The sequence below is a fragment of the Salvelinus namaycush genome, chromosome 3, assembly GCF_016432855.1.
Source record: "Salvelinus namaycush isolate Seneca chromosome 3, SaNama_1.0, whole genome shotgun sequence".
NCBI classification, from domain to species: Eukaryota; Metazoa; Chordata; class Actinopteri; order Salmoniformes; family Salmonidae; genus Salvelinus; species Salvelinus namaycush.
This window is the reverse complement of record NC_052309.1, coordinates 34,887,804-34,900,536: the sequence shown is the minus strand read 5'-3', so window position 1 is coordinate 34,900,536 and position 12,733 is coordinate 34,887,804. Positions and strand designations below refer to the sequence as shown.

General features: G+C 43.7%; 1 protein-coding gene across 1 annotated transcript in view; it reads right to left on the bottom strand.

Annotated features, from left to right (window-relative positions):
* Positions 1 to 3,146: 3,146 nt before the first annotated feature.
* The window catches only part of LOC120030756 (E3 ubiquitin-protein ligase TRIM37-like), a 31,049-nt gene continuing 21,462 nt past the window's right edge, over positions 3,147 to 12,733 (bottom strand). The window contains exons 18-25 of the mRNA XM_038976179.1: positions 12,311 to 12,393; positions 8,749 to 8,937; positions 8,297 to 8,593; positions 7,926 to 8,081; positions 7,600 to 7,789; positions 6,545 to 6,651; positions 5,873 to 6,019; positions 3,147 to 5,703 (exon numbers count right to left, since the gene is read on the bottom strand). Coding sequence (XP_038832107.1) covers positions 5,645 to 5,703; positions 5,873 to 6,019; positions 6,545 to 6,651; positions 7,600 to 7,789; positions 7,926 to 8,081; positions 8,297 to 8,593; positions 8,749 to 8,937; positions 12,311 to 12,393 — 1,228 coding nt within the window. The 3' untranslated portion in view covers positions 3,147 to 5,644. The remainder of the gene's footprint in view (positions 5,704 to 5,872; positions 6,020 to 6,544; positions 6,652 to 7,599; positions 7,790 to 7,925; positions 8,082 to 8,296; positions 8,594 to 8,748; positions 8,938 to 12,310; positions 12,394 to 12,733) is intronic.

Below are 12,733 nucleotides of genomic sequence, written 5' to 3'. Positions count from 1 at the left end.
TTCCAGTGGGTCAGAAGTTTACATACACTCAATTAGTATTTGGTAGCATTGCCTTTAAATTGTTTAATTTGGGTCAAACGTTTCAGGAAGCCTTCCACAAGCTTCCCACAATAAGTTGGGTGAATTTTGGCCCATTCCTCCTGACAGAGCTGGTGTAACTGAGTCAGGTTTCTAGACCTCCTTGCTCACACACGCCTTTTCAGTTCTGCCCACAAATGTTCTATGGGATTGAGGTGATGGCCACTCCAATACCTTGACTTTGTTGTCCGTAAGCCATTTTGCCACAACTTTGGAAGTATGCTTCGGGTCATTTTCCATTTGGAACAACCATTTGCGACCAAGCTTTAAGCTTTACTTCCTGACTGATGTCTTGAGATGTTGCTTCAATATATCCACATAATTTTCCTTCCTCATGTGCCATCTATTTCGTGAAGTGCACCGTCCCTCCTGCAGCAAAGCATCCCCCCAACATGATGCTGCCACCCCCGTGCTTCACAGTTGGGATGGTGTTCTTCGGCTTGCAAGCCTCCCCCTTTCTCCTCCAAACATATTGATGGTCATTATGGCCAAACAGTTCTATTTTTGTTTCATCAGACCAGAGGACATTTCTCCAAAAAGTACGATCTTTGTCCCCGTGTGCAATTGCAAACCGTAGTCTGGCTTTTTTATGGCGGTTTTGGAGCAGTGGCTTCTTCCTTGCTGAGCAGCCTTTCAGGTTATGTCGATATAGGAATCGTTTTACTGTGGATATAGATACTTTTGTACCCGTTTCCTCCAGCATCTTCACAAGGTCCTTTGCTGTTGTTCTGGGATTGATTTGCACTTCTCGCACCAAAGTACGTTCATCTCTAGGAGACAGAACGCGTCTCCTTCCTGAGCGGTATGACGGCTGCGTGGTCCCATGGTGTTTATACTTGCGTACTATTGTTTGTACAGATGAACGTGGTACCTTCAGGCGTTTGGAAATTGCTCCCAAGGATGAACCAGACTTGTGGAGGTCTACAATTTTTTTTCTGAGGTCTTGGCTGATTTCTTTTGATTTTCCCATGATGTCAAGCAAAGAGGCACTGAGTTTGAAGGTAGGCCTTGAAATACATCCACAGGTACACCTCCAATTGACTCAAATGATGTCAATTATCCTATCAGAAGCTTCTCAAGCCATGACATAATTTTCTGGAATTTTCAAGCTGTTTAAAGGCACAGTCAACTTAGTGTATGTAAACTTCTGACACTGGAATTGTGATACAGTGAGTTAAGTGAAATAATCTGTCTGTAAACTATTGTTGGAAAAATTACTTGTGTCATGCAAAGTAGATGTCCTAACCGACTTGCCAAAACTATAGTTTTTTTAACAAGAAATTTGGGGAGTGGTTGGATTTTGGTTATATAGACAGCGGTGTGCCATTCCAAATGATGTCCAATCTGTGGTAAATTCAATTGGTGGACTTCAATCAAGTTCTAGAAACAGCTCACGGATGATCAATGGAAACAGGACGCACCTGAGCTCAATTTCGAGTCTCATAGCAAAGGGTTTGAATGCTAATGTAACTAAGGAATGTTTTTTATTTTGAATAAATTTGCTAAAATTTCAAAAACCTGTTTTCGCTTTGTCATTATGGGGTATTGTGTGTAGATTGATAATGATTCAACTCGATTTTAGAATAAGGCTGTAACGTAACAAAACGTGGAAAAAGGAAGGGGTCTGAATACTTTCCAAATGCACTGTATATGAAGTAGTTCTAAAATTCCAGAAGCAAAAATGAATGGTGAAAAAACAATTGGAACCATTACCGGGTTTTATGGGTATTGTGATGCGTCCACTATAGGTGCTATTTGTGCTGGGAATGATACTGAACCACCCATGCTCACTGAGAAACATCTGCCACAAAGATAGGACATGAACCAGTTGAGGACCACGCCAGATTCCCACCCACATTTCCAGATGGTCAACAAGGATGTTCTTATCAAGGGTCAAATGCAGCATTGAGATCCAAAAGAACTAGATAGAGCATTCAACGGCAGCCAACAGAGTCATTACTAGCTAGGTTTCCATCCAACTGCTCACAGCAGATTTAAATGCAAATAGCGTATTGTAAAATATGCATATACGCATTTTCCCACCATTGGCGTTTTCACCAAATTGACTTGTTGTAGATAACAATCAGTGCGTGATGAGGTAGTGCACACAAAAATTACTTTTTCGCTCAAGTTTAGATGTACCGAATAAAACTGTCAAAGTTAAAAACGTGTTTACATCGCATTTTCAACTCTACCGATAGTCGTCACAAAAACTGTTAAATAGCAAATGCGCCTACTCCGGTTTTGGCAACTGAGCTCAAGCCAACAACAGCTCGCAGATAGTGCAGTTAGGATGTGCAGACAGGCTAGTCTACATGTGATAATTATAAGAGCGATAATATTTTTATTTGTCAAACGGCAGTCAAGCATCGATCATCATGTCACCAGATAGACCCTCGATATTTATTGTAAAGGATCACCAAGCTCATCACCAATGCCGTGCACTTTCACCACCCTGTGAAATCCATCAATTTATTTCATCTGTAGCCTAATAAACTGTATGGCTTCCCGAGTGGTAGAGGGAGGCCCACACACACACCATTTCGTCACGTGACTCAAAAAGTTGACTTCGATGTTTATTATAGCAACATTTGCGCATATAGGGATTCCCACCGACATTTCTCTCATAACTACATTCTACTAATACAAACAGATCCCACCATGCCAGAAAAAACAAATTATCTATCGACATTTATAAAATTGTAACGAAACTACTTGTTTCCATCACAGCCGTCGTGATTTTTGTTTATACAGTATGATGACTTAAGGCTACATGCATACAAACTGAGGATGGGAGCGTGGTTACTGACTTCCAATAAAGCCGTTTCAGTGCGGTGAAGTGAGCGGAAGCCTGACTGAAATGTTTAAGTAGTGCAAACTCAAATTAGCCCCCAATTGCTTGAAAAACGCTGTTTCTAAAATCCTGGACAATGAAAAGAAAAGTTAAGAGTAACCCCTCATCTGCAATTGGTCTCTCATGCAGTTTGTGTTCAATAAAACAAAAAACACAGGATTTTCGTTATTCAGTCATTTGACAAGTATTTCCGTATTTAGGTTACAAAAACGTGTTCCAGTTCAAGAAACCAAACAATATTTTAATTTGTTCATGTCATATTATATAAGTACAAAAAATGAATTAAAAAAATGACATTCCCAACATAAATTCCCACTGCATTCTGGGACAATACAAAATAAACACTCAGACACAAGGAAAGCATGAACACTCAAAAACATCTAATCACCTTCTTTCTAGTGCCTTTCCTCAACCAGCCCAACACACACATACATCTCAAACCTGGGCAGTAACAGAAATGTGCAGTGTACACACACACCTCAAACCTGGGCAGTAAAAGAAATGTGCAGTGTACACACACACATACCTCAAACCTGGGCAGTAACAGAAGTGTGCAGTGTATACACACACACACAACACAGAAATCGATATAGACACAATAAGACCATATCAGGATGAGTCTCGAGCTGTATATACAAACACCCTTTCAAGGGCACAAGAGGTTTTACGCATATTTTCCACACTGTCTGCCTGTTCAACCCTATTAAAGCCATGTGATTTTAGGCACACGATGGAACATTAGGAAGATGTGCAGCTGTGGGTTTAGCGTCAGGCATCCTATAGCTGACATAGGAAGATATTAACAGCGTTAACCACTCAGCTCTCCACTCAGGCATTAAGAATATATTTCCTTATTAGTCAATGCACATTAGTATACTTTGAGACATCTCGAAATGTTTACAGATTCGGTTTGGGTCACCACTTTTTTCAATGAACGTCTGTCAGTGTTCATTGTTCTCCATGGTGCAAAAAGCAACTACAGTTTCTATTATGATGTCCATGTGGTCGCTAGTGTGGTCTTTAGATTCATTTTAAGGGTTGAAAGCAATAAAATGCTACTGTGTAAAGAAAAATGGTCCACGGTCAGAGCAAAGCTAAACTTTAAGGCAGAAATGGCACCCTCTGATGGGCAAAAAGGAAAAAATTCAAAAGGTAATGGGTCCAATTAAATGCTTTAAAGAAAAATATTCACATCATTGTTGGGGAGTCTTTGTACAAAACAAACACTTACACACGTCTCAGTCAAACCAATTTTTGCTAATAATTAACTCAGTCAAATAAAATCAATCTAGACCCAAGAAGATGGAATGTAACATTTGAATCCATTTAAGACCATGTTTGAACAGGGAAAGGATTCACTGAGTTGCATCTGCTTCATAGAAGTCAAAACCGGTGAATTTGTATGGACCCATTTTTCTAAGTCAAGCAGAAAAGCTGAACTGGGAGGAGTTGCTCACACAGCACAGGAAAAGAGTGAAGATGGAAATTACAGTGTGGACACAAATGCAATCAGGGAAGAAAACTCAAAACAACACCTACACATGCACCTATATTACAGAGCTCATCTTGACAAGAGCTGCAGAAAACACTTCTTCATGAAAGAAAGAACCCTGTATGTACGAATAATGTATGTCAGCTTTGATGTGCAACGAAGAGACAAGGTGAACGAGCACTTGAAGCCCAGACCGTCAATCAAGAATTGTTAATAATCAATTCAGTCAGAATCCACTCAATACTGTGAGCAAGAGTCATTTCCCCTACTAAGAATTCACTCAATACTAATTCAAAATGTAGCAATCTTTTACACAGGCCAGAGGAGGACGTACCATTGATCCACTCTTCAATGTCTGTCTACACAGCAGCAAAACTGGTTCTTGTTCTGAACGATTTACTGGGGGGAAAGCAACTCCAATCTAACGGGAGAAGTTGATGAAATACAGTAGTTTACATTGACAAGATTTACACAGAGGGGACTTTGGGCAATTTTTCCTCGTGTTTCATCACCGCCTCTCCTTCAGTTAACGTAAAGGGTTCCTAACACGTTTTAAGCGATGTTGATACAGGAATTAAGGTTGTAAATGTGTCCACTTCATTTCAAGGCATTTGTTTAGACTGTTAACCAGAATTGAGTGTTCATTACAGCACTGTGTGATACCTGCCTGACTGTGCTCCTCCACACAAATACATCAATAGCACCTCATTGAATCAGAAAGGCAGAGAGCTTTTGATGTTCTCTTTCTGTTGTGAAGCATGTGCCCCCTGCTTCTTTCTAAAAATTCACCTTAGCTCATAATGACCAGACCAAAGCCCAATCTGAGTATGTAGACATTGCAAATGTCAACCATGACCTCATTAGTTACATATTATAACTTCCTATTTTATTTCACACTGACAGGAATATATGTATCTCGCAGATATATTGTTCATCGCCCCATAAACTCATATATCATAAAATTTACATTTAAATGAAAAGATGAATGACTGTGACCAAATATATTGTGACCCATTTTGCAGTTAGTCGTCATCATCAAGGTGCTTATTTAGTGAGTTGTAGCATTCTCGTAGCATTTGGGTTGTCAGTGACTAGAATGAGTGCATGCAAGTGTCTACACAAATGCTCATGTGCATTAAAGTTAAATACACTACGATCCAGTTCCCACATGGCGATTGCCACTGTTTAGACTGGCTGTGGTGTCCAAATTGGAGGGGAAATCACCTCTCTGTGGTCTCTCCTGTGGTGAAGCTTAGGTCATCAGAGATCAACTGGTCCCCTGGGAGGAAAGAAGAAAATAAGCATTTAATCATAGCAATCATTTCCTTCCAAGGAACTGGCAAGTTGATTTGAGGCTAAATGTGTGTGGACAATGTGCAGAAATGAAACCCCACACTAGGGTATGCATGTTTTTGTGTGAGGGGGTTACAGCAGGTAACAATATTGACCTGCGCAGGGCAGTGCCGGGGTGTCGTAGCGACAATCTCCAGCCTCCAGGACCACCACCTCGTCCTCGTTCTCTGTGTCACAGTCGATCTCACTATCACTACTCATACCTGGCAGCAGTACCACCGTCCGCTTCTGGACAACATGACCTGACAGACAGAAAGAGGGACACACAGGATAAGGGAAAAAAGAATGACAGGGAGAGACAGGCAAACAGAAAAGGGAGAGAACAGCACATAGGTAAACAGAAAGGGAGGGGGGGGGTCAAAAAGGAAAACAACAGAAAGATGTAAAGGAAGAAAAATGTCCAGAAACAGGGTGGGGGAGACAGAAAGAACCTTATAGCAGTCTCACAGGTAAGGGGAACACCATCAGTGCCAAGAGCACACCTCTCATCTTGCATACCAGTGCCAAGTAGACACCCACTCGCTCTCTCTACAGACACGGACTCATTCCAGAGTTCATTAGGAGTAATGCTGCAGGAGAAACACATTTTAAAATACCCTTCTCAAAGAAGCTGTTAACTCTACCTGCAGTATGGTATTAGATTACAGTACATTCTATCCACTTAAGATGAAAAGTGGAGCTCAAGCCTTAGTGCCATCACAATCCTCCGTAGAGGAGGGTGGAGCTAGAGGAAGGGAGGGAGGGGTGTTAGAGCAGTGAGGGCTCACCTTCGTTGGGGCATGAAGAGGGTTCCTCTGCCAGGGAGAGCAGTGACTGGCGGATCTCAGCCGGCTCCGAGTCACAGTCCAGAGAGCTGTCCGTCAGCAGGGCGGCCCTGAGGGAGGGGAGGAGGAAGAGAGAGAAGGAGGGTGTCAGTTTACACAATTCCCTTCTCACAAAGCCTCCTGCACGACATCACCTCAGATAATCCCTGTGGCCACTGCCAAGACCTTTTCACACTGCTCCAAGAGTGGTCCATCAATGAATAAAAATGGCCATCCACACAAATGCTAGACAGGAGGAAAGTAGATTTGCCACTCTTGTTTTAAGCACAAGCGGAATTGTATGATTTGAATAGACATATTTTTGTTGAGATTTACGATTTGTATTCGTATCACCATTAGCTGTTAAAGAAGCAGCGGCTTTTCTTCCTGGGGTCCACACAAAACTTACAGAACACTGATGGATAGGAACAGAAACATTTTCACCACTCTAGTAGCTGGTTTATTCCAAAGCTAAACAGTTATTTTAGAGATAGCTGGCTCTCAGGCCTTTGTGGTCCACTGGGAGGGTCAATTTCAATACCAAATAGGGTGCCACAGAAATACCACTGAGTCTAGTTAGCTACAACAGCAGCAGCACATACTTTATTTTCACTTATCCAGCGTTCTTTTAAAACCCAGCCAAGGCTGGCACAGTGAAGTAATAAAGAAACAGTAGCACAAAACAAATATGACGCCAAAAAATCCAAACTGTTAAATTGGAGGCTTTGGCAGGGGCTAAACACTTGATAAAGGAATAATAACCAAAGCGTTGGTTTAAAACGATCCATTAAAAGATTGTGGAGCAAACAGAAATGTTGTGTGAGGGAGTTTATTTTCTCAACTGTCAAGTACACTTTTCAATTATCAAGCTCCATTCTCCAAGCACCTGGACTGTATGAAAAAATATTAGATATTTTTAAAGTAGGAAAAATAAACAATAGAATTTCAATCCAATCGCTTTGGATCTCCACAAATGCATAGGGACTAGGGTTGGATTTAGGACAGGGTGTTAGTTTTACCCTATGGGTTTGGTCCTGGATCGTGTCATGGTGGCGGTGGAGATGCCGCTGAGGAACTCCAGAGCGTACAGGTCGGACCCATAGAGCTGCTCCTGGTCGTGTTTGGAGCTGCAGGGTTTGTTTTCGGAGCAGGACGACGAGCTGCCCAGGTAGGGAGGGGAGCTGTGGGCGCTGCGTGGCTTCAGGGCTCCTACAGTATGACACCGAACAGGGAAACACTGGTCAGTCAGAAGTCATCAGCTGACAATCATTCATTTGGGAACATAGGTGGATCCATGGTGGTCTAAACACTGATAACCCCACCTCTACCTGGCTTTACTACTGACCCTCTGATCCGTTGGAGGTGCCCCTGGGAAAGAGGCTTTGGTCGCTGGACGACTCTCCACCGCTCTGGCCTCTCAGCTCCTTCTCAACTACGTCTGCAGCCCTCCTTAGGCCCAGCCTGCTCCCATCCTGCTTGGGAGATGAGGCCTTCTTCCCTCCTGCCACACAAACCACAGCTAGTTAAACATCTGACTGAGCAGTTGATAGCTCCCCAGCTGCCCATCTAGTCTTCAAAGAGTTTGACAGTAGAACGTGATGTAAAATGCTATCCGATTCCACAGATTGTAGTCTGTGTGTATTATGTAGTGTGTGTGTGTATTATGTAGTGTGTGTGTGTATTATGTAGTGTGTGTGTGTGTGTAGCAACACTCACCAGAGCGACAGTGTCTGGAGACCCCGGGTCCTTTCCCCATCAGATCTAGCTCTATGGGCTTCCTGCTGGGCCCTAGCTCTGAGTGGTAAGAGGGCCCCTGCTCCACCCCTGTGGCCCTGCCGGAGGGCCCTGCCTTGGTCTCCCCCCGTGCCTCCAGCTGACACTTGACATCCGACATCTTACTGCGCACCTCGGCCATCTGTGCCTTGAGCCGAATCAGGACCCCAGAGTCTGGGGCTCCCCGCCGCACTGTCTGAGGCCTGCGCTCACCCCGCTCCTTCCTGGAGTGGACTTGGACTGGAGCAAGAGAGAGAGAAAAAAAGAGTGAAAAAAGGAGATGAAAAGATGAATTGGCTACTAGCGCTTATCCTAATGTCTGCCAGAGAGGGAGTGACTGTGCCTTAGCTTGGCTACCCTGTACAGAGTAGGAGGCTGTGAAAGACAGACCCTACCTTGGCTGTGTAGCAGGGAGGCAGGGGGTCTGGGTTGAAGGCCCCACAGTGACTCCACACTGCTGCGCTCCTTCAGATCCAGTAGCTGGATGAGGATGACGGGGTCGATTTCTAGCAAACTGTTGTTGCTGCCAGCGGAGGAGAGACCACCACTACGCCTCAGACACCTGGCCCCGGGGTTAGAGCTTCCTGGGAGAGGGTTAGAGTGAGAAAGGTATGTTCAGAGGTACAATGGTGAGGAAACAGTTGCAAAAGGGAAGGGGAGACCAAATGTGAGCTACACTGGATATGCTTCTATCTATCGAGTGTTGGAGGAGCAGCAAGGGGAGTCAACTGACACTTTGAATGAGTTTGGAACAGGGCATATTGAATACTTGTGCAAAAGGAAATCTTTACCAGGGTTTAACACAGAGCGGAGCTCAATGGCTACTAAACAGCCCATGCTGCATCTCCATTTTAAGTTACAGACAAGAGAACTCCTGCACCAAGATTCAGTTCAACTCTCCAGCCATTTCACTGCAGTACTGAATGAGTCAGCCGGCGCACAGCTACGAGAGCAGCATAAAAACCATTAAGGGCTGCATACAATGAGCATTTCAAAAGGCGAGAGATTAGATTGGAAAAAAACGCTACTCTGTCTGAGGCAGTGAGTGTAATGGAGGCGGGGACGATAATCCACCTTGCAGCCAATGATTAATGAATACATTTGAATAACCTCCCTGGCTAACCGACTATTAGGCATTGGGGCACGTAATAATGGATATTTTCCTTTCAGAGGAGAGAGTCCGATATGAAGTAAAAGGGACTACCAACATGTCCAAGTTTAAGGGTGGCCCGCACTGAGTTGCTTAAGTTTAAATCAATTACCAAAGTACCGAAGAGTAACAGCACAAGACTTAGATCTGCCAAAGAAAGGTGCATCCTAAACACTACGTAAATTAAAGTAAACTGACACATGGATTACATTCCTTCACTTCATGCACGTAAATTTAAGCATTGTTATGCAGCCTTTCACACTCCCCTTTGGCTTAACACGCACACACACAGTTTAAACATTCCACATCAGCACCCATGACAGGGCTCTAACTCCTCTAGCTCCACAATGTAATAGGGTGCAGGCCAGGCAGCAGGCTGTTAGCCAACCTGCCAGCTTTGTGGAGTCTGCCACTAGCATAGTCAGTGTAGTCAGCTCAGCTATCCCCATTGAGACTGTGTCTGTGCCTCGACCTAGGTCGGGCAAAACTAAACATGGCGGTGTTCACCTTAGCAATCTCACTAGGATAAAGACCTCCTCCATTCCTGCCATTATTGAAAGAGATCGTGATACCTCACATCTCAAAATAGGGCTACTTAATGTTAGATCCCTCACTTCAAAGGCAGTTATAGTCAATGAACTAATCACTGATCATAATCTTGATGTGATTGGCCTGACTGAAACATGGCTTAAGCCTGATGAATTTACTGTGTTAAATGAGGCCTCACCTCCTGGTTACACTAGTGACCATATCCCCCGTGCATCCCGCAAAGGCGGAGGTGTTGCTAACATTTACGATAGCAAATTTCAATTTACAAAAAAAAAAAATGATGTTTTCGTCTTTTGAGTTTCTAGTCATGAAATCTATGCAGCCTACTCAATCACTTTTTATAGCTACTGTTTACAGGCCTCCTGGGCCATATACAGCGTTCCTCACTGAGTTCCCTGAATTCCTATCGGACCTTGTAGTCATAGCAGATAATATTCAAATTTTTGGTGATTTTAATATTCATATGGAAAAGTCCACAGACCCACTCCAAAAGGCTTTTGGAGCCATCATCGACTCAGTGGGTTTTGTCCAACATATCTCTGGACCTACTCACTGCCTCAGTCATACTCTGGACCTAGTTTTGTCCCATGGAATAAATGTTGTAGATCTTAATGTTTTTCCTCATAATCCTGGACAATCGGACCACCATTTTATTACGTTTGCAATCGCAACAAATAATCTGCTCAGACCCCAACCAAGGAGCATCAAAAGTCGTGCTATAAATTCTCAGACAACACAAAGATTCCTTGATGCCCTTCCAGACTCCTTCTGCCTACCCAAGGACGTCAGAGGACAAAAATCAGTTAACCACCTAACTGAGGAACTCAATTTAACCTTGCTCAATACCCTAGATGCAGTTGCACCCCTAAAAACTAAAAACATTTGTCATAAGAAACTAGCTCCCTGGTATACAGAAAATACCCGAGCTCTGAAGCAAGCTTCCAGAAAATTGGAACGGAAATGGCGCCACACCAAACTGGAAGTCTTCCGACTAGCTTGGAAAGACAGTACCGTGCAGTATCGAAGAGCCCTCACTGCTGCTTGATCATCCTACTTTTCCAACTTAATTGAGGAAAATAAGAACAATCCAAAATGTATTTTTGATACTGTTGCAAAGCTAACTAAAAAGCAGCATTCCCCAAGAGAGGATGGCTTTCACTTCAGCAGTAATAAATTCATGAACTTCTTTGAGGAAAAGATCATGATCATTAGAAAGCAAATTACGGACTCCTCTTTAAATCTGCGTATTCCTCCAAAGCTTAGCTGTCCTGAGTCTGCACAACAATTTGTAAGTCGCTCTGGATAAGAGCGTCTGCTAAATGACTTAAATGTAAATGTTAAATGTCTCCTGACCCCTCCTGTCTCAGCCTCCAGTATTTATGCTGCAGTAGTTTATGTGTCGGGGGGCTAGGGTCAGTTGGTTATATCTGGAGTACTTCTCCTGTCTTATCCGGTGTCCTGTGTGAATTTAAGTATGCTCTCTCTAATTCTCTCTTTCTTTCTCTCTCTCGGAGGACCTGAGCCCTAGGACCATGCGTCAGGACTACCGGGCATGATGACTCCTTGCTGTCCCCAGTCCACCTGGCCTTGTTGCGGTTCCAGTTTCAACTGTTCTGCCTGCGGCTATGGAACCCTGACCTGTCCACCGGACGTGCTACCTGTCCCAAACCTGCTGTTTTCAACTCTCTAGAGACCGCAGGAGCGGTAGAGATACTCTTAATGATCGGCTATGAAAAGCCAACTGACATTTACTCCTGATTATTATTTGACCATGCTGGTCATTTATGAACATTTGAACATCTTGGCCATGTTCTGTTATAATCTCCACCCGGCACAGCCAGAAGAGGACTGGCCACCCCTCATAGCCTGGTTCCTCTCTAGGTTTCTTCCTAGGTTTTGGCCTTTCTAGGGAGTTTTCCTAGCCACCGTGCTTCTACACCTGCATTGCTTGCTGTTTGGGGTTTTAGGCTGGGTTTCTGTACAGCACTTCGAGATATTAGCTGATGTACGAAGGGCTATATAAAATAAACTTGATTTGATCCTCTTTAAGCCCCATTACACACACACACACACACACACACACACGAGATCTGATGATATAGATCAAAAAGAGGAGAGAAAAAAGGCGACGGAAAGAGAGACATACAGACAGAAAGTATGAGAGGGAGAACGGGATGGAGAGAAAAGAGGGGAGGGAGATGGAAAAACAGATGAGGGAGTAGAGAGAAAGAGATGGACAAAGGGGAGGAAGAGGTTACCTGCTGCTCCTGCCACATCGGCAGGCAGTTCTCCCTCCTCCATCTCCAGGTTCCTACTGAACTCCACGTCATTCTCCCCAGACCTAAGAACCAGAGACCATCAACTTCAGGACTGGGAACAACATTGCTACAATGTCACGGTCAAACGAACACTAAAACTTTAGCTGAAAGCCAACACAAAATGCTGACAATGCCGAAACCATACCAAGACCAGGAAAACAAGTCTACCTATCATTTCAAATAGCCTCGCTGGCATTTAAATTTGGTCAACTGAGCTTTAGTTGATTCAGTTTATCAATTGGTTTTATTGGCCGATTTATTGTTACAAGACAGCGAGATGTGACCATTTGGGGGACATGGAAATGTTCGTTCCCTCCATGGACCTCTATGGGTATAGAAACTGTGCACGTTCAAATCAACCCC